General features: G+C 32.4%; 3 protein-coding genes and 1 pseudogene across 5 annotated transcripts; 2 read left to right on the top strand and 2 right to left on the bottom strand.

The window, feature by feature from the left end:
* Positions 1–626: 626 nt before the first annotated feature.
* On the bottom strand, positions 627–6,199 carry LOC108685190 (CTD small phosphatase-like protein 2). Of its 3 annotated transcripts, none has more exons than XM_018189874.1 (8): positions 6,120–6,199; positions 3,131–3,356; positions 2,845–2,985; positions 2,407–2,656; positions 1,731–2,314; positions 1,133–1,489; positions 912–1,007; positions 627–824 (listed from the first exon to the last, which is right to left on the bottom strand). In XM_018189874.1, the coding sequence occupies exons 2-8, from the start codon at positions 3,332–3,334 to the stop codon at positions 759–761; spliced, it is 1,698 nt and encodes a 565-aa protein (XP_018045363.1). In that variant the 5' UTR covers positions 3,335–3,356; positions 6,120–6,199; the 3' UTR covers positions 627–758. The 3 variants fall into 3 exon arrangements, with proteins under 3 accessions (XP_018045363.1, XP_018045362.1, XP_018045364.1); XM_018189873.1 differs by lacking the exon at positions 6,120–6,199 and adding an exon at positions 4,408–4,724; XM_018189875.1 differs by lacking the exon at positions 6,120–6,199 and adding an exon at positions 3,672–3,724.
* Positions 6,200–6,229: 30 nt separating this feature from the next.
* LOC108685191 (E3 ubiquitin-protein ligase UHRF1-like) lies at positions 6,230–10,979 on the top strand. Its single transcript, XM_018189876.1, has 8 exons — positions 6,230–6,629; positions 7,504–8,093; positions 8,206–8,557; positions 8,633–8,809; positions 8,904–9,060; positions 9,909–10,110; positions 10,201–10,608; positions 10,693–10,979. The coding sequence occupies exons 1-8, from the start codon at positions 6,549–6,551 to the stop codon at positions 10,910–10,912; spliced, it is 2,187 nt and encodes a 728-aa protein (XP_018045365.1). The 5' UTR covers positions 6,230–6,548; the 3' UTR covers positions 10,913–10,979.
* Positions 10,980–13,226: 2,247 nt separating this feature from the next.
* On the bottom strand, positions 13,227–17,462 carry LOC108685185 (protein CutA homolog). The gene is made up of 6 exons (XM_018189866.1): positions 17,106–17,462; positions 16,956–17,015; positions 14,598–14,643; positions 14,468–14,517; positions 14,355–14,397; positions 13,227–14,165 (listed from the first exon to the last, which is right to left on the bottom strand). Exons 1-6 carry the CDS (start codon positions 17,258–17,260, stop codon positions 14,094–14,096), a joined length of 426 nt encoding a protein of 141 aa, XP_018045355.1. The 5' UTR covers positions 17,261–17,462; the 3' UTR covers positions 13,227–14,093.
* Positions 17,463–19,010: 1,548 nt separating this feature from the next.
* The window catches only part of LOC108685089, a 6,568-nt pseudogene continuing 1,766 nt past the window's right edge, over positions 19,011–23,812 (top strand).

Raw genomic sequence — 23,812 nt, 5'->3', positions numbered from 1 at the left:
CAATCTAGATGTACAGATTAAAAAATTGCTTTAAAAATATAAGAAATTCATCATAATTAAAATATAAAATATATAATCAAGAAGGAAAGAAAAAATGTGTAAAAATAAAAGATTTAAAATAAAATTAAAAAAATATTTTTTAAATCTCAAATAGCAAGATAAACAGAGATCATAAATTCCACATACTGACGATACAGAAAAAATTAATGAATTATTAATCACAAATATATTGCTCTTAAATATTATATTGTAATAATAAATTGTGAAATAATATTTTGTACGTAAAAGATACGAGTCTCATTATATACACAGAGGTCGTACAATCACGTTATGGAGAGACTTGGTATTCATTTGGAAGTATTAATAGAAACTATACAGTAATCACAAGACTATTATGCTCACTGATATTTTCTTGACATTTTTTTTTAAACTTTAGACTTCAAATCTAAACGAATGTACTAACAAAATCGCACATATACAACACCTTTGTTCACAAATTCTTTTTTTTTGTGAACAATGAATCAGAACGGTAATTCCAAAAATCTAAAAGTATTTAATTTCATCTCTATATACCAACAGGCATATATTCATTTGTGAAACATTGTAAAGTATTATATTATAGCGGCTTATGCTACGTATCGCGGAATAACTATTATTTATCTATTCAGTATCTTTTAAGATATTTTGTATTTTTTCTTTTTTTTTGTTGGTTGCGAGATATCTCAACAACCTTAAATTTTGTGTGTACGCTATTTAAATTAATCCGGTGGTAGAAAGCTGAATAGTCGGAACTGTTCTCTAATGCGTGGCCTTACGTCACCTCCCTGCAATATAAAAATAATTTAAAAAATTACTAAATAATTGTTTTCTAATAGTAAATATATCAGAAAATATATGTGATAAAAGCTTACCCAGTTTACCAGATTTTCTAAAAATGGTAATAATTTCATTAATTCGTTATCTGAACGATCGGCAAACCAACTTTCTATAGGTATACCATTTTCTAGCTGTAACATAAAACACATGGTTTTCATGGTTAAATATATATATTCTATATTAGTGAAAGAGATCGTATCAGATGTATGTATAAATAACGTACATATAAATGACAATCCATATTATATTAAGTTACCTGATATCCAAATGCTTGTGGGCTGTTGTCAATAATGACGGTTTTAGATAGATCCCTGCCTAAGATAGACAAGTCCTTTATGTAATTTCCATTAACGCATACACAGTGTTCCCTGAACAGGCGATACTTGATTAGCTTTCGCGTTGGATCCAGTAGATTCATCAGTTTGTTGGCATACACTCGCTTGCTCGCCGTGAATAAAATCACCTCGTAGAGCGACGAGACATGTTCGAGGAATTCGCGGAAATACGGTCGCGTTCTAACGAATACCGTGTACGTTACGTCTTGAAAGACTACTGGGAAGCGAAATGCCGCGTCAGATAGTTCTTGTAGACTGCAGTGAACCAATGTTTCATCCTGCAAAAGGATCATAGATAAATGTAGCTGTTAATCATTGCTTTTATATTATAAATATATATATATAGATATATACGGAAATGTTATGAATTTTATCTTGTAGAAAATAAAAATAACATAGGATGACAACATGATTTGAACTTGTGTTTAAATATTTAGATAATATCTAATAAATGTATGTGTTAAGATTTTTATCTGCGTGTATATGTGTACTTGTTCCGAGTGTGTTGAACGAGCATACCAAATCCAGGACCAGACTGAATTCCGGACTACTCCGTGTTTTGAGTGGTAGAGCCGGACATCTCGCTCTCATCGCCGGCGTAAGGGGCGGCAAGTGTTTGATGAAGACATAAGGATCGAATGGCTCCCAATCTTCCTGAACTTGAGTAACCATGTTCTCTACATCGCAAGATTCTACTATCTCCTCGCTACCCACCTCCATGTATTCAACCTCGTGATAACGACTGCCGACGTCCTCGGAATCATATTTGTCACTAAGATTGCCATTCGTATCAGATGGATGATGAGGATTTATATTGTACATACTTGCTGGTATACTGTATTTTGTACTGGGATATCCAGCAGTTGTTTCATATTTTGTTGGGTCTGTTTCAATAGCATATTGATCTTTTGGGAGATCACTGCGGTTTTCATTGTTATCGATTAGCGAATACTTTCCTCCGTTCGGGAAGTATTTGTCGGATGAGTTGTACGTGGTACGGACGTTATATATCGACGTTGAGTGCATCAAACTGTAATATTCTGCAGAAGTTTCGGCATGCGCGTATAAGGAGGAGTAGTGTATCGATGATGATAGTGTAGTATCTATAAGAAAAAAAAAGGAAGGGAAAGATAAAACATAAAAATATAAATTAGGATTAATTTGATTACACAAGCATATGTAAGTATACGAGTACCGTTATTCTTGCTTCCCTCATCATCAAGCAAGCATGCGAGATCTGACTGCGATCCTAGAGATACCGGAGGCATTAGACACGTCAGCGAAGATACACTTGGTATGGAAGATTTCAAGTCATGTACCGGCGGTATCATCAAACCTCGCGAGTCTGTATTCGTTACTGACGAAAAAAGAGGCAGAGTAGATCCGCCATTCCAATTTTCCTTGGACTCCTCCGAAACTTTAGATGGCGACGCGTTTTTAGCAGACTAGAAAATATTATTACATTACATATTACATTATAATTTATGCTCAATTTCTTCATTCAGATAAGTTGCGGATAATTTTATCCAGGAGATATCTCCATTGTAATGTGCAAAATATCTCCTGGATAAAGTTATCTAAAGAGGAAGAAATTGGACATAAGTGATACAGCTATCTTCATAGAATAACTTACAATAACTGTGTCAATTGGTGGAGGACGATGCAAAGGGGTCGATGTAACCATCGAACGTTTTATGCATTTTCTTCTGCGAGGTCCTCTTTCCCGTCTAATAGGCGTGGATTTGGCAAAGTGTAAAACATTTTCTTTACAAGCCTACGAAAGTAACAATCTTTTTAATAGAATAAAAAAAAAGTAAAAATAGTCTGTTGAGAGTACAAAAGCACATGATATCATAGTGTGTATGACACGAACAAGAATTTCTTTTAAATCTTTTATCTTTAGTAGACATTTAACTTACTTCTTTTAAAAAACTGGATGATCTACGCCGCCACTGACTCAATCGGCTGCATTTATTTGACGTTATTACTCGACTACTGTTATTAATATGTTGTACTTTTCTTGCAACTTGCACTCGTTGACCGGTTGCCTTTGATGCCGTTACACCGCTTAAACTTAAACGGCCACGCAATCTCCTGCTAATCCGTTCACTTCTCAGCCACATTTCAACAAGGTTGTTAAGTGTCCTGAAATGGTACAATACCAAACTTGAAGAATTCTTACAGGAAAAAAGATAATGTAAACATAAGTAAAACATATATCTAACAAGGTTCTGCTTGATATAAAACATGTATTAAAATTACTTTGCTTCTAAAAATCATATTTTTGGGGGAAATATTATCTTTTTGGGATATATTAAAAATTGGAGATTTTAATATGCTTATTTTTAAAAAGAAAATATTTTATTTCTTTTTTAAAAATTTATTAAAATCTTCAATTTTTCTCGCAATTTTCCGAAATAATTAAGGGTGAATATATCAGAAATCGTTATTTATTTGGACCTGAGCGTTTTCGGATCTGTCAAGTGTCGTGGATGCCGCGGCGTTCGGCAGCTAGAAGCAAGACAAGAGTAATCACAGGTTGTGAGGAGATTTCAAAGAGCCGAGATCTCACGAGACATCAGCGCGCGGGATGTTTCGCGCCGGCTAAGATCGCGCGGGAAAGAAGTTCGATCGTTTCATAAAAAGGGGCGTTCCGGAAGCGCGTCTGTGTGCGTGAGGGCACTCATACACACATTCAAGTCGCCTCTTACGGCGCCCACGCTCAACGTTCCCGATGCGTATGCCGCGTATGAACGTATGATACGTCCGTGTGCAGACGCGCGCGAATATACACATTCACACACATACGCGGTACGGAGAGCCGTATATCGATTTACATGCGGCCCGCCGCCTGTACGTCGCGTCGCGTCGCCTCGCGTCGCGGCGGTTTCGCCGGGAGACATTACATGCCGGTCGACGAATTCTTAAAAGAATTCTAGAATCTGACGGAGGATTGCTTATTCTGTTCGCACAAGGATTTTTCAAAATATACGACATGACGTTACGTTGCATCGCATCGTAACGGCGCGGCATGGCGACGGTGATGAAGATCGGTAGGAGGGGTAACGGGTTACGGGGCGCGGAGATGACAACGAACCACAGTGAGCGAAGGAATCGTGGGACAGGTGAAAATTCGCGCGAAAATCGGTGGGTGGGCCGGCCGGACATGAGGAAAGAATGAAAAGCGATTGCTTACCATACTCCGCGACGAGTCGGCGGCGGCCGGCGCGCTCGCACACCGGCACGGAACGGACGTAACGCGGCCGAGGCTTACACACGCGTCTCATTCAAAATCTTCCGACGCCGTCCGTCGCGTGCGCTTATCATCCCTCCGAAACTACACAACAAACATGGCCGACGGCGTCACCGTCGACAAGCACTCGCAGCGTCAAACGCGGCGCCGCGGCTTCGGCACCGCGATCCGCGGCACCCGCGCGCATTTATTCCCGCCGTACGACGGGTCGAATATGGCGAGCGGTGTATGAACCTCCCACCTAGGTAACGGTTTCGATGATGTCGACAGGTGTCGGATTGCTGTTTCGACACCCGACGTACATACATCCGGTTACCGCCGTTCGCGCCCGCGCCGTCTGCCGTTTCCTGTACGACTTCCGCTCTCTTTTACTTAATACAAGATGGCTCCATTTTACCAACATTGAATAAAGTCACTATGACCAATATTATACAGTCAGATTTTATATTTGAGACCTAAGTACAGTCTTAAGAAGTCATGATCAATCAGGAGTCGAATGTATATCTTCAAATGAGGTGAAAATTACAAAAGTAAGCGAATTTATTAAAATATTCATAATTTAATTGGTCAATAGTAGTATTAGTATTGCTCATTTTTCATTTCCTTTCAAAATCCACAATCGATCCCCTGAAGGTTGCGTTAGCTTACGACATTATTTGAGATCTTAAAATAAGAACTGTGAATACCGACTATGAATATCAGCCACAGTCTGTTCTTATTTCGAGAGCATCTTAAGTAATGTCTTAAGATGTTAATACGGCCATCTGATTGGTTCGTGACTTCTTAAAACTGTACTTAAGATGGTCTCTAAAGCCCTTTCTACATTAGATGCAAGCTGATCGCAAGTTTGTTGCGACAGCCAATATGAAGCATTGATTTCAAAATGAAAACTTCAGACGGGCATTAATCGTATTTAATAATATCCGTAGCTATGAAACTGACCAATCGAGTTTGCTGTTATTTAGTTGACCAATGATCGGTTGACAGTTAATGACAATTAAGCTTAATCGATTGGTGGAACTGGATCTAAGCGTGCCGTGTAAGGGTGTATTCATATAAAAAAATTATCAAATCGCATTTCTCCTATAGATGCACGTAAAATGTGATTGGATAATTTTCTTTATATGCGGCTATGTAAGTTTGTGTGAATATACCCTAAGAGACCGCACAATAAAAGGAACAGAGAACAGAGAATAAGAATTTCAATCCATCAGAAATCATGTATTGTGGAATGCACAGATCAGTTAAAATTCTTATTCTCTGTTCCTTGTTCCTTTTATTGTGCGGAGCCCCTAACAGAGGTCAATGAATATCATTCGTCAATTTTGACCAAGTGATCCTTTTTATCATTGAAACAAGTTTAAACGGGGAACACAGACTCTTGCATAATGTATAAGACATAAGAAAACCAACCAATCAAAGTTGGTCTTTATTTTATGGAAAGGAACGAAGGACTTTGATTGGTACATTTTCTTATGCACGTGTTATGCGTTATGTAAGAGTCTGTAGATTTGTTTTTCATGCTGGAACGAACATGTTGTGAATATGCTCCTACCATCAGCTCTTACTTATTCCAATGCGCTTGATAGAATGAGTATAGGAGCTGTGATAGGAACATATTGGAGCATGTTGGAGCTTGTTGGACATGAACAAACCTTATGCTTCCCGCTTTACGATCGAATTAGGGGAGGGGAGGATTCTTCCCCCTCTTCCTTCCAACATCTGCCAACGACTTCTCCCTCTCCAGGGCGCTATCAGTTGTATAGCGATACATCTGTTCCCGCTTCTGTATTCCCGCCAAAGTCTGATGACATCCAATGACTGCTCGTCACATCAAACTGATTGAAATAACGGCAACGAATAGATAGAGCAGCATACGCAAAGTGCATAAGCAAAAGTGATTTGGTATTTTTCATCGTTCATTCTTTCATTTTTGTCTTGGATGACGTGTTCTCACATTTCAGCTTGGTCTTGTATTCATCTTAACCTCTAATCTTCGTCCAGAATTCGATCTTCATTCCAATCATCATTCTACGATTCTGATTATTTCTCTTATCTAACAACGAAAACTTCATTCAGTTAATATGTCTATTAAATTAAAAACTTTAGACGGGAAAAAGATATCGCTGAAAGTTACCAGATGTACCACCGTGGAAGAGTTAAAGGTATCGTTTATCATATTATTTATATTGTAAGAATATAATAAGAATATACATTAAATACAACAATAAATATCGTTCATGTCAGCTATTGTATCTAGACTGTTGAAAAATATTTGGAATTTCACAGATAATTTCAATAGACTAGGTCTTTCATTTGTTCTTAAAGAAAAAAATCCAATGGTGTGAGGTCAGGACCTAATAAAATTATGACAACTGATACTTCCAATATCATCTGCAAAATGTCAAATATTTTTCAACAAATCTGAAACAATAATGGCTGCATTCAGTAGAAAAAAATCATTTCCTGAGTGTGCACTGAGTAAAAAAGGGATTATGTTTATTTATAATTCATAATGTAGAATAACTTGTTTATTATAGATAATCTTTAATATAATAGATTTTTTCTGAAAGCAACTAATTTATTATTTCATGCTAGAAAGTCTGTCAAAGTTAATGGAGAAATTTTTGAGCATTTTTTATAAAGCATTAAATAGAATAATTAACATTAGGTTATAATCATGCTATAGGTTGTCGGTTATGATTGCTGGTTCTATTTTATGATGCAGCAAGTGCAGATTAATTGAGACATGATTGGTGAAAATAGAACCTGCAACCTGTAGCGTGATTATGGCCTTAAATAATATTTACTATGTATTATTCATATTTTTTTACTACAATACTTGTAACTCTCTGAAATCATTCAGAATCAGACATACAGGTTGCTTTGTACCTAATTTTATAATTCTGTTGAAGTGTTATAAATTATAATTTCAATTTGAACGCCTTTCGAAATATTTATATATTCTCTGAAATATAAGATTTGATTATAAATACTATTTAACAATATATATTTATATGGATGTTTTTCATTATTCAGTGTGAAGTTGAAAAACAGCTGAATGTTAAAAAGGACTTTCAACGATTATTTTTTTCTGGAAAACAATTAGAAAGTGGGTATCATCTTGCTAATTACAATATTAAATTTAATGACACCATATTGCTTATGATAAAGACATTACTAAATGATGTTGAGGACAAAGAAAATACAAAAGAGGAAAAAGTGAACGAAGAAAAAGCATTAGAAAAAGAAGCACTAGAAACAAATTTAGAAAAAGCTGAGAGTTTATATTACAAAATTGGTGATGCAGTTGATTGCATGTATGACAAGACTGGTGCCTGGTATGAAGCTATTATAGAAAATATTTATAAAAAAGAAGCTCAAATGTTCTATAAAATATCATGGGAGTTTGATAATACATTGTGCCCTGACGATATAGCCGAAATATATATACGACCGCGTGCACAACGTTCTATATTATTTGACGAATTATCCATTGGTCAAAAAGTCATGATTAATTATAACTTGGATAATGCTGAGAAAATTGGACTGTGGTATGACTTCACTGTAACTGATATAATAACGAAAAGAAAATTACGGGAGTTGTTTGGACAATTGCATATCAACAGGTATATTTTTGTTTTGCTATATCAGCAAAATAATAAAATGTGTAAAATTTAAAATGTACAAAAATTACACAAAAAAAATTTTGATTTGTATTAATTTTTTCTTTGAACACAGCGATACTGCTCTTTCCATTCGAAAGAGAGTCAAAGAAGAGATATACGCTATAGAAGCACCCAAATTATTAACAGAGAGAACTGCAGAAGACAAACGATTAATGATGAGTAACGGCAAACGCAGACCTACAGTTCCTAATTGTGATGAGTGCGAGGACAATCCTGATGAAGAATGTCGAAAGTGCGGCTGTAAAATCTGTGCAGGCAAAGAAGAAGAGGATACACTTTTGATTTGCGATGAGTGCGATTGTATGTTTCATATGAAATGCCTGAACCCACCACTTCTAAAACTGCCAGAAGAAACTGATTGGTATTGTCCTGGATGCAAAATCGATGAAAACGAAATTGTCAAGGCATGTATACTTTTATTGATAATTTGCCATATTTTTTATTATCAGTGTCGTTATTATTCTATTTATTTATTATAGGCAGGAGACAAATTGAAAAAGACAAAAAAAAAATTTATCTGCTCTGAAAAGGAGCGAAAATGGGGTGGTGGAATGGCTTGTGTTGGGAGACAAAAAGTCTGCGGCCTTGTTTCTTCTGATTATAGTGGAGAAATTCCAGGTGTGGATGTTGGTACTACTTGGATGTTTAGAATACAGGTAAAGAAAATTAATTCTATATAGTTTCTTCCACGTATGTCTTGATCTTGATAAATCTGTCTTTCAAATGAATATGAAAAAGAGATCTCTTTAGGTTTCGGAAGCGGGAGTGCATAGACCGCCCGTAGGTGGCATCCATGGACGAGAAAATGATTGTGCATATTCTATTGTTTTGTCGGGTGGATATGCGGAGGACTACGACAACGGTGATGAGTTTTTATACAGCGGCTCGGGTGGTAGAGATTTGTCAGGTATTCTATACTAAATTAAAAATAATTTTTTTAATCAAGTTAATTCTTCTAATCAATTCAATATACCGTTTTCGAATATTTTTTTTAAATAAAAAAATTTGCGATAGATTGCAACCAATTCATGAGGTATTATTTATTTTATATTTTATATTATACTGTTCCTCTAAAATTTAGATTTTTTTTAATAATTAATACAACTTTTTATTTTGTGACATGTTATTCATAATACATTTTGTTTAAAATTAATTTCATTAGATCTCTATTATTTTTTAGACTAAACTTTATAATTTGCTTAATTGTCATTTTTGTATTACAAAATGTGCTTTGTGCTATACGCTTTTGATTATACCCGTTGGCTCTATTATAGAACATCCGTACAAAGTGATTTAATAATATATTTAGAAGTTATTTTTTATTTTATTTTATTTTTATTGTTAAATAATAAAAAATATAAAAGAGTGCTCCTTGACTACGGTCATCTGGCGCTAAACGATACGTCTGTTTCGAATTTATTTCACATTCATAGCGATGAATTTAGATGATACTGTTATATTTTTATAATTTTTTGTTCTAGTAATTACAGTGATTAATTAATTCCGTTTGAATTTTAAATTGCATTATATTGTTTTAACATTGAAAATAACCCAATTGAGGTCGAAACATATGTTTTAATAACTTTCTATTTGTTTTTTAATAATATAGCATCAAGACCTTGACTCGTAGCCCTATTCTCATTATTTTAAAAAGAATTGTTGCTTATCATAATCCAATTGTAAAATGTGTCTATATATATTCAATGCACGTACACAGGCAAGCATATTTGTATTTATATTTTTTATGGATAACAGGTAACAAAAGAACCAATTCACAAAGCAAAAATCAGGTACTACAAAGAATGAATTTGGCATTAGCTAAGAATTGTAATGCTTCCATAAATGAAAAGATTGGTGCGTCGGCTGGGAATAATTGGAGACATGGGAAACCAGTTCGAGTTGTACGCAATTATAAATTAGGAAAATTTAGTAAATATGCACCGGAGGAAGGTAACAGGTACATCGAATACATTATTTTTACTCCTATAGATCTGTAATATATCACTCTTTAACGATCCTTCGATAACAATTTTTGATTCTCTCACAGATACGATGGTTTATATAAAGTAGTGAAATATTATCCTGACACAAGTAACGGTTTTCTTATATGGAAGTATGTATTAAGAAGAGACGATCCTACTCCTGCACCGTGGACCAAAGAAGGAAAAAAGAGAATAGAATTTCTTGGTCTAAAGATGTTATATCCTGATGGATATCTGAATCAAGAAAATAATATGAAAAAAAAAATCTCAGCTAAGAAACGATCCATCAGTGACAGTGATGAAGAAGGCAGTATTCCTATTAAGAAATCCAAGAAGTCTAAGTTAGTTTTTGATTTGGAGGATAAATTGAAAAATTTAATAGAAAATGATAAAGTAAATGCTAAATTATGGGATGAGTGTAGAGCAACGTTAATCAATGGGAAACCTGCTTTTTTGGATTGTGTCTCAGAGAGGTAATATGCTTTATATAAAGTATTAAATATTTTTTTAAGTGACACAACCTGATACTTGATACAATAAAATTTTATATTTTGTAGATTTAAATGTGTTTGCTGTCTTGGGATACTTTACAATCCTGTAACGACACCTTGTAAACATAACATTTGTTTAAAATGTTTAAAACGGAGTTTTGCTTCCGAGATTTATTTTTGTCCTGTATGTCGATACTCTCTAGGTAATACTTATGATATGAAGGTCAATGAGACATTATCATCTGCATTATTATTAATTTATCCTGGTTATCAAGGTGAACGATAATATCGTCTTTATTAAATTATTAATATTGACTTGCTTATTTTATATTATTTGTTCGGATCATAGAGTTAAATTTTCTTTCATCTTATTTTAAATCAAATTTGATGTTATCATTTATTTTAATTCTAAATATCGTGCATATATATTTAGATCTTGAATTGGTTTGTAATAATTTGGAGTCTATATACTTTAAATATTTATACTCTAAAATTATTCTCAATTTATCTGGAGACACGGTAGTGTCTCGGTGGTAAGCATGACACGAGACACTGATGTGTCTCCTTTATGCGAGCCGATCTTATATTTTTTATTTAAACAAAATGATAATCTTAATTCCCTGATATATACAAAAAAAATATATTATAATAAATTCGGCTATGGGAATTAGCGCTGTACTAAGTGCGCGATAAATTTCAAATATTAAATTGTGTCTTACAATATTTAATTATTAATTTGTATAAATTAATAATTAAATATATATTCATAGCCGAATTTATTATAATATATATTTTTTTTATATTTCTTATTGTTTTCAAAACAATTTTGATACTATTTTTATGATGAACAAAATTGACAATTCTATCAGTGTGGAAATTATTTTTTTTTTATATTTATAATATATCTAGATCATGGTAATCACAAAAAAAAACAGAAATAAAATACCTAGAAGTAAAAATTGATAAATTACAAAAAACATGTAATTTACAAAAACTATAATGTATCTTTTTATAAGAGCAATTGATAAAATGTTATTAATTTTATTTTGAATCAAGATTTTAAATGCTGTACGACATAAATTTTTTATTTGTATGAAAATCAAATAAATAATAAATTAGTCAATGTTTTATATAAGAGCAAGCATTTACGTCAGTATTGTAAGACTTTGATGTTATGTAATTCTGTTAAGCTGAGAGCGTCGAGTAGCTTGATACTCAAGATTTATAGATCCAGGTCAATTTCACCTGCGCATGATTTTTCGCGTTTAAGAAGCCGAAAAGAACTTCACTTTGTGATTAAAAATATCTTCGATCATCAGCGTTTCGATTTGGATCGTAGTGCCATTGAATGAATGAATGGATAAAATAATTAATAGGATTATTTCAGTTAAACCTATTTGAATATTTAGTACTTTTTATGTGTTAATTTGTAGATTAATACACTCAATCAAAAAAAAAGCGATACAGAAGAAAAGTTTACGAAACTTCAAATGCTCGTAAGTAATTATGATACAGAGGTGCAACTCCAGAAATAGGAGATCTACTTGATAATTTTGCAGGTCCTCACTCTATCATCGGCCATTGGAAAATTATTGATGCCACTCAATCGGTATTAGAAGTTTCTTAAAATATAGACTTCAAGCTTAATTTTTGTTTTTTGAATCATAATCCTCTGTATCATAATTATTTATTGAGTTACGAGCATTTGAAGTTTCATAAATTTTTCTAATTTTTCTGCTGTACTTTTCTTTGAGTGTAATTTATATAATTTTGTATTAGAGGAAGTGCGTTCAATATCCTGGGACATTGTCCTGTACCGAACGTCAATATCTTGTCTTTGTGAAATATAAGTCTCGGTTCACAACTTTGTTTTAAAAGATCTTAAGTTGAAAGAGGTTAAGCCCGGATCTACAATAAGTGTTTTAAGCCTTAAACCGTAAGAAATTGATCGATTAGAATCGAATATGAGGAGAATAATTAATTTTGATTCATCCATTTCTTAACTTAAGGCTTAAAAATCTATTATAGATACGGGCTAAAGCAGTGTCTACAATAAGATTTTAAGATATAAAACTTAAACTTTAAGCCTCAAGCTATAGAAATTGATTAATCATAGCCAATTTTTCTCCTCACATTAGATTGTGATTAGTCAATTTCTTAGACCCAGACCAATATATTGATATAACATGCTTCAAAATGATTAATTATAATACCTGTATCAAGTGCACGATGTAAACTAAGGCCATTACTGATTCTCATTTTCGATTCTTTCCAATTTTGAGAAAACCTTAGGTCCGACTGGGCGCACTTCCTCTCTATGCATATTTCGAAAAAAGTGATTATCAAGTTGGCAGGATCACTTTAAAATAAAAAAAAAGAAGATTATGATCAGAAATTAATAGGATTGAATTAATACAAAATTACTTTTAACAGTACAAATTAGTACAAAATATATTCTTATATAAATATATATAATGATACAAAAAAGTACTAAATATATTCAAAAAGTTTGAGTTGATTTTACTGATAAGTAGAATTGTTAACTTAAGAGAGGTTATCATGTAGGAAGGTTTGGTGTATTTTACTTGAAAAATACTATGTAAAAATTAAATTTTATAACATAAGTACATGATAAGTAATGAAGGTACACAATATTATATGTGCATAAAACTGCAGACTGATGAATGTCTAATAACACAGGCCAAAAAACATCTTTTTTTTTACTCAGAAACAACAGTATGTAATCAATATTTAGGGAATAGTATAACGTTAGCCTATACATTGGCCATATCATTTGTAGGTGCCTTGAGGCTGGTGAACATACTCTCCTACAATATATCTGTTTTTTTTTTATTTTACTGAGCTGATCTATATATAATTATAAGTGATTTTCGTAATTTTTTTGCTGAATTCGACCCATGTTTCTCCATCATATCACGTTTACGAGAAATTTAAATCTAAAGGTGCCCAAAATAGGCCTTTTTAGCACTTTTAGCTTAAAATATCTTGGAAACCTGACATGATGGAGCAATTTGGGCTACGGATTTGATTTTAGCATGCCAAAAATTTTGGGGATTATATACTGTCGTTTCTGGATCTTAAAATTCTTGTCTGTTTGTGTAATATATAATAATTAACAGAAGTGTTACATTCTATATATTATCTTATTACATGCATGTTATGATTAGTTTCTTTTTTATTCTTACCGGAGTTTTATAATGAATCGGGAGTTGGTTATCGGAAGTTTTTACCAATCTCAATCTTATCAATGAATTATTGACTACCTTTATATGACACATTTTTAATCAGGTTTAATAACATCCGCAGTTATAAAACTGGCCAATCATTCCATTCTTCACAAGAATAGATATGATTGGTCAATTTTATAAACTACAGATGTTATTAAATCCGATTAAAGATGTCGTGTAAACATAGTCATTATTATGAATATATATATTTTAATTATTTTAAGCGGTTTTATCAAGCGATGGTACCACTTCGCTGATCCACTTCAGATAATCGCTGTTTCCATTTTGTATCTAAAATATAAATGTTTAAGTAGTTGTGTCTTTAATCATACAGTTTATGTGCCTTGTATTCCAATGTATTCATCCAATTATATTATTCATTATCAAATTATTGTTTTGTCTCAATTTTTTTCTCCTCCTCGACTGTATAAAAGTATTACGAAGCTATTCCAGCAGAATAAAATGCGCAAATTAACTTACGGGCAAAGAGATTATTTCGCAAATTGTATATGGATGATTTTCTCTGAAAAAGATCAAGTTATAAACATTGATGTATTTTTAAAATAGATATATTAGTCATACATTCAACTCACTTGACATATTTTGTTAGAGCATTTACTTTCTCCGTCCTAGTTTTTATCATCTATAGCGTAGACAGATGATCAATAATAATTTTATATTTGCATGACTGAATGTATACAAAATTTGATAAATCTTTCTTACCAGCAAAAGTTCAGACTCTTCTTGTATCTTTCCTTCCCATTCGTATCTGTGAAGGTAATATAATACTTATTCTTTAATCAAAAGTCTTTGACAGATTGAAGTTTTCCCTAAGACTATTGGAGAAACAATTTTTCGATCTGTCTAAACTAGGATTGTGCTGTATATTTCAAGATTACATTTAAATAAAATTTTTACGTTAAAGTTTATGCAAGTCTTTTTCATGTGCATAAGACACAAACAATGTATAAATTATTATATAAATTGGATAACATAATATAGAAAGAAATAATTAAGTTGTATAATTGTTAATATACCTAATTTTAGTATTAAGTATTGAAATAAAAATATATAAGCGAGATGGAAGCTTTTAGTACAATCTATAATGCAACCAAGAATGTAGACTTTGATAAACCATAAATTGTTTCTATAAATGCCATAAAGTAAGAATTTAAAGCCTCTATAATGATCGAAACTGGATCTTTAATGCTTAAATAATTCAATCAGATAGCTAAATACACTGCATATAGAAAGTGTATTTGCTGACAGCAACCAATTTCAACAAACTCAAGACAAAGTGAGACAGCATTATGTATATTCGCATTGAACTCAATTCGAATTCTTGCTAATTGATGGCAATATGTCAGCATGAATCCTTGATAACAACTCGTATTGTCATATTGTCAGCATTTTGTTAGCAACAAGCTCAAGGTAAAACGATTAATTATTCATTGCTAACATGTTGCCGTCATGTTGCCCATAATGTATCACTATTGCTCACAGTTTACTCTAAAAATTTTGATAATTGATTACGTATATAAGCAGCATTGTTGTATTTATAATGTATCTTATTTTGATGTCAACAAATGATGTACAGCAAATATATAACAACATATGTAATGCATTAGTTTGCACAATATGCTGTACGTTTGGCTATCTGGAAATGTGAATTTTTTATATGTATATACACACACACACACTATGTACAAGCATTTATATCGTATTTAATCATTTGAACTACGCGACAAGTTGGATTTCCAGACTTATAAACGCAATCAAATTATTATAGTATCATAAATTGATAAGCAATTTAATAATTTGATGCTCGATCTGGCATTTTATTAAAAAGATGTTTATATATTGAAAAACTGTAAATAAATTTACTGCGAAAAAAAATTATCTTAGCCAGGAGTTGAAACCGGATTTTTTGTATTTCATACGAGTCTTAAGCTTTTAGACTATCGAGGCAGTTTATTTATAGTTTTTCAGCATATTAACATCTTTCTAATATAGATTGAACATCAAATTATTAAAAATTGCTTGTTGCTCAATTTAATTTAATTTGTAATATTATTACAGTAGTGTAATTAAAAATATTATTAAAGTAGTAATTGAAGAAAAATACTTTTTCATACAAAAATGTAAAACTCTAAAACAAAAATATGTTTCAATATCTTAAAGTTGACATTCCAAATTACAAAAGAAGAAAGAAATTACAAGAAGAAGAATAGTTCAGTGTGGGCTGTCCAAAAATTTAGTTATTGAGTTATCTGAAAGTGATGTTTTTTTAATGTGCAAGAATGGCTATAAATTAAAGCTATAGTACATTTTAAACAATGCATTTTGTTATTGCTATTGTCTTAAAAAAAAACTATAATTTATTATATAGGAAAATGTTTTTTATAATATACGGATAATATACATATTATACTATATCATCCTGTATATTATAATGTGTAATATTACAAATAATATTTAATACAAGGGTGTTAAAAACCATGTTTATTAAGAGTTAAAACCGGTTCTACATTAGTTGTAAGCTGATCCGATTGGCTTCCCGCTTTTCCGCTTTCTGCTTTTCCGTCAAGGTATGAATCCGGCCTTACTGTCTGCACATCTCATTGTTTACATGGGTTAAAATTCCGATAATTTGTTTTGAAGCAGTGTTGCGTGATTTCCTAATCTGCGTAGTCATCAACTTTAATTTAAAATATCTCGCGGGACAAAGCAACACTTGTTTTTTTTTAGATTCTTCGTTTTCATAAGAAAATACATCGATTGAGTTTTTTTTATCAAAATTTGAATGAACTGGAGACTTTTCAGTAAACATTTACCCAAATGTTTACTGAAATGTTCATGATTCGAGATCTGGCTTGAGTTTCGGCTCATAATATGGACGCTAAACACGTGGTACCTGTATATTTCAATACACGTGCAACCATATATTGAGATACACAGATAATGTAAATACATGTCCTTCAAATCATGTATTTATTTAGATACACATGAAAAAGAGATCACTATTTTAAACACAATCCTAGTCCAAATATAAATTGAACAATAAATACAAGAAAAACTTACATGGACGTGAGTCGCGGGATGATGTTAACACAGGCAGCGAGCTTGTTTTCGACTAGACCTCTTTATGAAAAAAAAAAGAGAACGCGTTAAAGGAACATTTCTCATCGAGGCATAACAATAATTTTTATTATTTTCTAGTGTTACTCTTACCGTGCTAATCTCTTTGCAACTGCGTCGTCTGGCACGGTAACGTACGCCACAGAATGCACGCCAGCGAGACTCGACATGTTTTGGTAAATCTGGGAACGGATATTCCGTGCTATGCAAAGTAGCATCAACACAGTCACGAGAGAGGCTCGCGTCATTTACCAATTGTTTGTCACAGAAAGCCAGTAACTAGATTTTATTACTGAGTTGATTCGACTAACTTCGATCGAACGCCGATCGATATATATATGTAGAGATCACGTGGGTTGCGTGGATATCAGTGTTGCCATAATGGAAGAAATTAAAACTTCCATTTTTTGCAAAGTACATCCTTATTATTGCCTTCTATATATTCTATTGGAAATTAGAATTGCTTCACATCTCAATTTGATTTGTATATTTTCAGATTATAATAAGATAAGACTATAATATGTACTAAAATTTTAGCCAATTTTACCAAGGACCAAAAAATCCTACGATTTTGTGCGGAGTCTTTTATATTTACATTATACAGTGTAAACAAGATTCCACTATTAGCGTATCTCGTACATTAAATTCAATTTCAGTAAAATTATTAACGTTTGACGTCACCATGTAAAGACGCCTTAATGTCAATACCGTGGCTGCATCTAGCATGATGCGCATGATCAGCGCATGCGGTTTTGTCTCTGGCATGATGCATCATTTATCCTTGTTATTCACTGAATGTTAAACAAGGATAAATGTTGTATCATGCGTGAAACCATGTGAAACGGAAAGCAGCCCGCGTGTTGTCAACAGTTTGAAGTCGGAAAACTTTTGTTACACATATGTGCGTAATATTTAATTGTATTGACCTTCGCTGAAAGGTAGGCTGGTATAACTAATTATAAACTAAATAATTAGATATTACTAAAAGAAGAAATATATATATGATGTCTCGTAGTTCTCCGTGAGTTGTCTATAATTTTTTTAGATTTTTTTATATTCCGATGGTGAGTCGAGAGATTGTATGAACGGTAAGTACGATAATGTGAACACTTTGTCAGTATTGCGTATACAGACTTGCGGTTCTCCAAGTGTAACATTTAAACATGTTTGGCAACCCTTTTCAAATTCATTGTCTATTAATGGACGGATACGTAGAGAAACGCTAACCATATTATCACACATCTGCAATAACAATGTTACATTAAATATACATTAAATAAATTAGAAATACAGCATAGAGGCATTATATCACACTCATTATACCGTAAAAAATTTTTGATAATCTTGTAAAAGTAGGTACTTTAACTATCCAATAATAACAAAATTTGTGCAACGATTCTCGTTTTAAAAAGAATATAAATGTAATTAAAGTAATTTTCTTATAAATTCTTTTTTTCTTGTAAAATCTTTTTTCTTATTAATGGATGTGGTTATTTTTATTTGACAAAAGAGACATCCTATTGACTGAATCCCTCCATTTGAGACTTAGAAATATTGAAAGTTGCACAGCCAGACAAGGTGTTATGAATGTTTAGACGAATATTTGATATTATTGGCATAACAAAATGTGTAAATGTTTTTTTTTTTAAGACTCCACTTATTGGTTGATGTTTAAAAGCTTTCAACTTCTATGAATTACAGCATATATTCTTAATCTTATTACTAACTTCTGATATTACTTTTAATAATTGTATGTATTTATCTTAAATTGAACTTTCAAGTTTAACTCTTATGTATTGAATAAACGGATGTGTGTTTGTATATATATTGTCTTGATAACTCAAAAATAATTTTATTTTTCATTAAAATGTGAATTGTGTATGAATCTCAAAAAATATTGTTAAATATATAATAACGGTATAATGGATGTGATATAATGCCTCTATGCTGTATTTCCAATTTATTTAATGTATATTTAATGTAACATTGTTATTGCAGATGTGTGATAGTACGGTTAGCGTTTCTCTATGTATCCGTCCATTAATAGACAATGAACTTGAAAAAGGTTGCCAAACATGTTTAGATGTTACACTTGGAGAACCGCAAGTCTGTATACGCAATACTGACAAAGTGTTCACATACAATTATCCGTTTCCTCCTCACATTGGACAGGAAGATTTTTATAACATAGCGATTAAACAACTCATAGATAATATTTTTCGAGGTAAATATTTCATATTTTTTCAAATCTTTATATTTTTTAGATACAATGTTGCGTTTGTATTACATTAAAGATAAATAATTTTGTAGGCTATAATGTTACAATATTAGCATATGGACAGACTGGAAGTGGCAAAACCCATTCCATGGGTACCAATTATACAGGTGTGGAAGAGAAGGGTATTATACCAAGAGCTGTATATGATATATTTGAAATCTAATTAAATCTAAGAAAGATTGGAATTTCAAAGTAGTTTCATTCATGGAATTGTATCAAGAACAATTGTATGATCTTTTGTCTGATAAGCAGAAAAACCAATCCATTGTAGATATTAGAGAGGACGATAAAAATATAAGAATTGTCGGTATAAACGAGAAACCAGTTGAAGATGCTCGAGAAACGTTAAAATGTTTGGCCCAAGGTTCCCTGGGTCGCATAACGGGTGCAACCGCAATGAATGCACATAGCAGTCATAGTCATGCTATATTTACATTATGTATACATCAGCAAAAGAAAGATGATCCGTGAATAATTGTTGCTTTCTAATATTGCTTCCTACTATTGTTTTTTATTCTATTATTCTAGCTTGCGACACTAAATGTGTGAGAATGGAAATAATTCGACTTTTCAAACAGGAATACAGCGACAGTGGCGAAATTTCATTTGGTTGATTTAGCGGGTTCCGAACGTAGTAAAAAAACTCGAACAATTGGAGAACGATTTAAAGAAAGTGTGAATATAAACAAGGGATTATTGGCTTTGGAGAATGTTATTTCACAACTTGGTGATGATGCCTCTGGAACATATATCGGATACAGAGATAATAAACTTACAATAAACTTACAAGATTGTTGCAAGATTCCTTGGGTGGTAATTCCATGACTCTTATGATTGCTTGTGTCAGTCTTGCTGGTTGGTATTCGGACACTCTTATTCTCTTCTATGCCCTCGTCTGTCTAAGTAATTGTGCCTACTTATATTCTAATATATATTCAACATCTATCAACTTATGAAAACTTATGAAAATATTTGTAGATTATAACTTGAACGAAACTCTTAGTACATTGAGATATGCGGATCGCGCATGCAAGATAAAGAATAAGCCAATTGTGAACCAAGATCCGGAAGTAGCAGAGATCAATCGGTTGATCACATTAGTACAAGAACTGCGGCTGGCTCTTGCGAATCAGAAATTTGGCATAACATGTCCGAAGGCATATGAGGAGGTACGAGGCATTCGAGGAGAGATATAGCGTATTACAACAAAAGTTTAGAGATATGATGGAAAAGTTGAATTCGAATTTAGGAGAAATCGTAGTTATGCACGAACGAGCGGAGATGGCTGAACAAGTTCGGGAAAAAATCAGATTTACTATATCGTTATTACTTGATGAATTCAAGCAAGTTTTACAAGATTTCGATTCTTGTCCCGAAATCGATGAAAAGCGAAATAAATTAAAAGTAAATATATGAAAAGATGTTAGGTGAATTTTTTTGTGTGTGAACATTGCATTAATTATTTTTTTATAAATTACAAACTTTGAGTCTTTAATTTGATGTTATTTTATGCGCTTAGATATCCAAAATAACGAGAAGAAAGCATTCGAAGAACTTATAAATCATAAAATATTCAACTCCAAACATTGTGTCATGCACACGGAAGAAGATATAGAATATATATGTACAGAGGAATTGAACGACATCGAGGATAATTTAGATTACTTTGTTAAAAAGGACGAGGAACACGCATTATGACAAACAGAACGAAATAACGAAATCCAAACTATTAATAAGGAATTAGCATTCAAAGAAAGCTTTGTGTCGGAACTATTGAAACATATAACGCAAGAAATCGCTGAAAGTCGTAGAAATGTCATGAAGATAAAACAAGAAATTAAACAGTTACATGCGGAAAAAGAGGAGAATTTACAAGCGGTTCATATTCACAATGTCAGTTCTAAGTAAGTCATTTTAGAGTACTTTTTTGCTGCCTAGCTTCTCTATTTATCTTTTTAGTAAGTTCAGTTTTTACAAATACAAAGATTATTTGTGCCTCTTAGTACATTCCCTGAATTTTTTGATCTCATTTGAGGAATCACAGTATCATGCGTATCAATTTTTAACTTTTTAGCTTCTTCGGGGAGCAGAGGCTTGCTTATATTTTTGTATTTGGTAGTAGTTTGCATTCTTATTCCTTAGTGTTTGTCAATACCCGAAAGGACCTACAGTTTAACGCCGAATCCGAAAGGCGAACGCGAAAAATTATATATGTGGGGCGCAGGTAGGATTGAACCCGGAGCCACAGATCACGAGTCAATCGCATTGAGCGGCGAACCACTCTGCGCCTATTTATGCCTTTATCTTACGTAAAATGTGAATCGAAAATAATATATGTGAGAGGGATCGAATCCAAGATCCGCCGACTAAGAGTTGACTCTTGATAACGATACAGTATCAGCTTTTTTTTTATTATAAAATCTTAATATTGGCTTTTTTTATTTTGTGTGTGTGTGTGTGTGTGTGTGTGTGTGTGTGTGTGTGTGTGTGTGTGTGTGTGTGTGTGTGTGTGTGTGTGTGTAAGGATGTCTCAGAATGATCGGTAAATATTTCGCGCAGGTAGAGCGGATTAAACTGAGTCGAAAAGTCTTTTATCATTTTGCAATTTTTGCAATAGTTAACAAGATATCAATTACTTAAAAATCGAATATTGGTCTTTAATAATTTTTTTACTTAAGTACTATCAACTTTACAGAAAAACAATAAGAGACAAAAATTGTTTATTTTCTTCTTATAGAGCTCTAAAAATTTTTTCAGAATTTTTTATCAACTTTTTAATATTGCATTTTCTTATTGGCAATTATTTTTTTTTATTAATAGAAGAGAAAATGCGATACTAAAAAATTCTGAAAAAATTCTCAGAATTGAAAACAAGAATGAGAAAACAAACAATTTTTGTTTTTTGCTGTTTTTTTGTAAAGTTGATAATACTGGAGTAAAAAATTATTAAAAAATATTTAGTTATTGATATCTTGTTAACTATTGCGAAAATTGCAAAATAGTAGAGGACTTTTCGATTCAGTTTAATCTGCTCTACCTGCGCATGAAATATTTGCTGGTCATTCTGGGACATTCTGTATATAATGATAATGTAACTGCCGTTAAGAGTTATAAAGAATATGGATACTAATCGATAAGTGTACTGTCAAGTCATTTGTTCTGAGCTTTTGAAATTGACATGACTTTTTTCTAGATTTTTCTAAGAAATCTTTTACCTTAAGACATAAACTTTAAGTAAGCTAATCAAATCTCAACTGTAAAGTTTATAGCTTAGGACTTAACATCTCATAGCTTAGAACTTAAAAAGACTTATTACATCTATTGTAGACAGAATCTAATACTTTATTTAAATGCTTTTTGTGCACAGATTGGCTGAGACGCATCGTAAAAGAGTGCAAGAACTGGAAAAAAAGATAGCAGAATTGATACGTAGATGCATGGAACAGAACAAGATAACCAAAGCAAAAGAGAAGCAAGATCAAAGAATTAAAACTCTCTCCAATGAGATACAATCGTTAAAAGAGGCTCGAGTCAAGCTTATCAGACAGATGCGCAACGATGCAAATAATTTTACAAAGTGGAAACAATCCAAGGAAAAGGAAATTATTAAATTAACAACGCAGGATCATAAATGTGCTTACGAAATGATACGCATGAAAATACAACATAATAAATAAATAGAGAATGTTTTTAAAAGGAAAATGGAGGAAGCTTTTGCAGTTAACAAAAGATTAAAGGTATGTTTCTTTGCCGACAATAGGTGTGTTCAGTTTTCATTGTAAGCATTATTTCATTCTTGCTGTCTATTATATATATAAATGTTAAATAATGCTTACAAACGCTATAGATTCCGCAAAATGGAATGCACCTATGATTTATTCTGTCTAGTGATAGGCCTATTACATGTTGGCATTTCATAATGACATTTCTGCTACGCGAGCTATTAAACTGAATGATTTATTATGGCAGGGTGCTTTGGAGATGCAGAAAAAGGCGATGCAACAAGAAAAGAAGATCATTAGTGAAGAAGAGATAAAAACTTGGATCACTCAAGAAATGGAAATATTAATGGCCATCATAGAAGCAGATTATTCTCTTGAAAAACTGATGCAAGATAGAGCTTCGTTAGTATATCAATTGGAGCAACTTAAAAAAAATAACGATCCGGAAAAGGAGCTTGCAATTATTACTGAATTCATAGAATTGCGTAACATACAAATTGCAGATCTGCAACAAAAGCTTCTTGAATCAAATCAGGGTAGGATCTCTGTTAAGTTGATTTGTAATTTTACTGAGCGAGGAGCATTGAGAGTTACTTTATTAGCAACTGCGGTAATCCGTCAATAAATTTCTTTTTTTTAGAAACTAGAACAGATACTCAATGAAATATCATACGTACAATAATAGACGCAAAGGTAGCACTTAAAACAGCATTTCATGTAGTTACACAAGACAAGAAGCAACAATGTTACAAATATAACGAATTGAAAGTTAGTATATATCTTAGAGAAATATTGCATGT

This window comes from Atta colombica, unplaced genomic scaffold (genome assembly GCF_001594045.1).
Source record: "Atta colombica isolate Treedump-2 unplaced genomic scaffold, Acol1.0 scaffold146, whole genome shotgun sequence".
NCBI lineage: Eukaryota > Metazoa > Arthropoda > Insecta > Hymenoptera > Formicidae > Atta > Atta colombica.
This window is presented reverse-complemented; position numbering and strand designations above follow the sequence as displayed.

What these genes read in the sequence shown, in the direction of transcription:
- LOC108685185 (XM_018189866.1), bottom strand. Translation starts at nt 17,260, where the DNA reads ATGACGCGAGCCTCTCTCGTGACTGTGTTGATGCTACTTTGCATAGCA. An exon ending in GTTGCAAAGAGATTAGCACG is followed by an intron (nt 17,016 to 17,105) that starts GTAAGAGTAACA and finishes TTTTTCATAAAG; the next exon opens with AGGTCTAGTCGAAAACAAGC. An exon ending in GCGAAATAATCTCTTTGCCC is followed by an intron (nt 14,166 to 14,354) that starts GTAAGTTAATTT and finishes TTTATATTTTAG; the next exon opens with ATACAAAATGGAAACAGCGA.
- LOC108685191 (XM_018189876.1), top strand. Translation starts at nt 6,549, where the DNA reads ATGTCTATTAAATTAAAAACTTTAGACGGGAAAAAGATATCGCTGAAA. An exon ending in ATGAAAACGAAATTGTCAAG is followed by an intron (nt 8,558 to 8,632) that starts GCATGTATACTT and finishes TATTTATTATAG; the next exon opens with GCAGGAGACAAATTGAAAAA. An exon ending in CTTGGATGTTTAGAATACAG is followed by an intron (nt 8,810 to 8,903) that starts GTAAAGAAAATT and finishes AGATCTCTTTAG; the next exon opens with GTTTCGGAAGCGGGAGTGCA.
- LOC108685190 (XM_018189874.1), bottom strand. Translation starts at nt 3,334, where the DNA reads ATGTGGCTGAGAAGTGAACGGATTAGCAGGAGATTGCGTGGCCGTTTA. An exon ending in CATCCAGTTTTTTAAAAGAA is followed by an intron (nt 2,986 to 3,130) that starts GTAAGTTAAATG and finishes TTACTTTCGTAG; the next exon opens with GCTTGTAAAGAAAATGTTTT. An exon ending in CACCAATTGACACAGTTATT is followed by an intron (nt 2,657 to 2,844) that starts GTAAGTTATTCT and finishes AATATTTTCTAG; the next exon opens with TCTGCTAAAAACGCGTCGCC.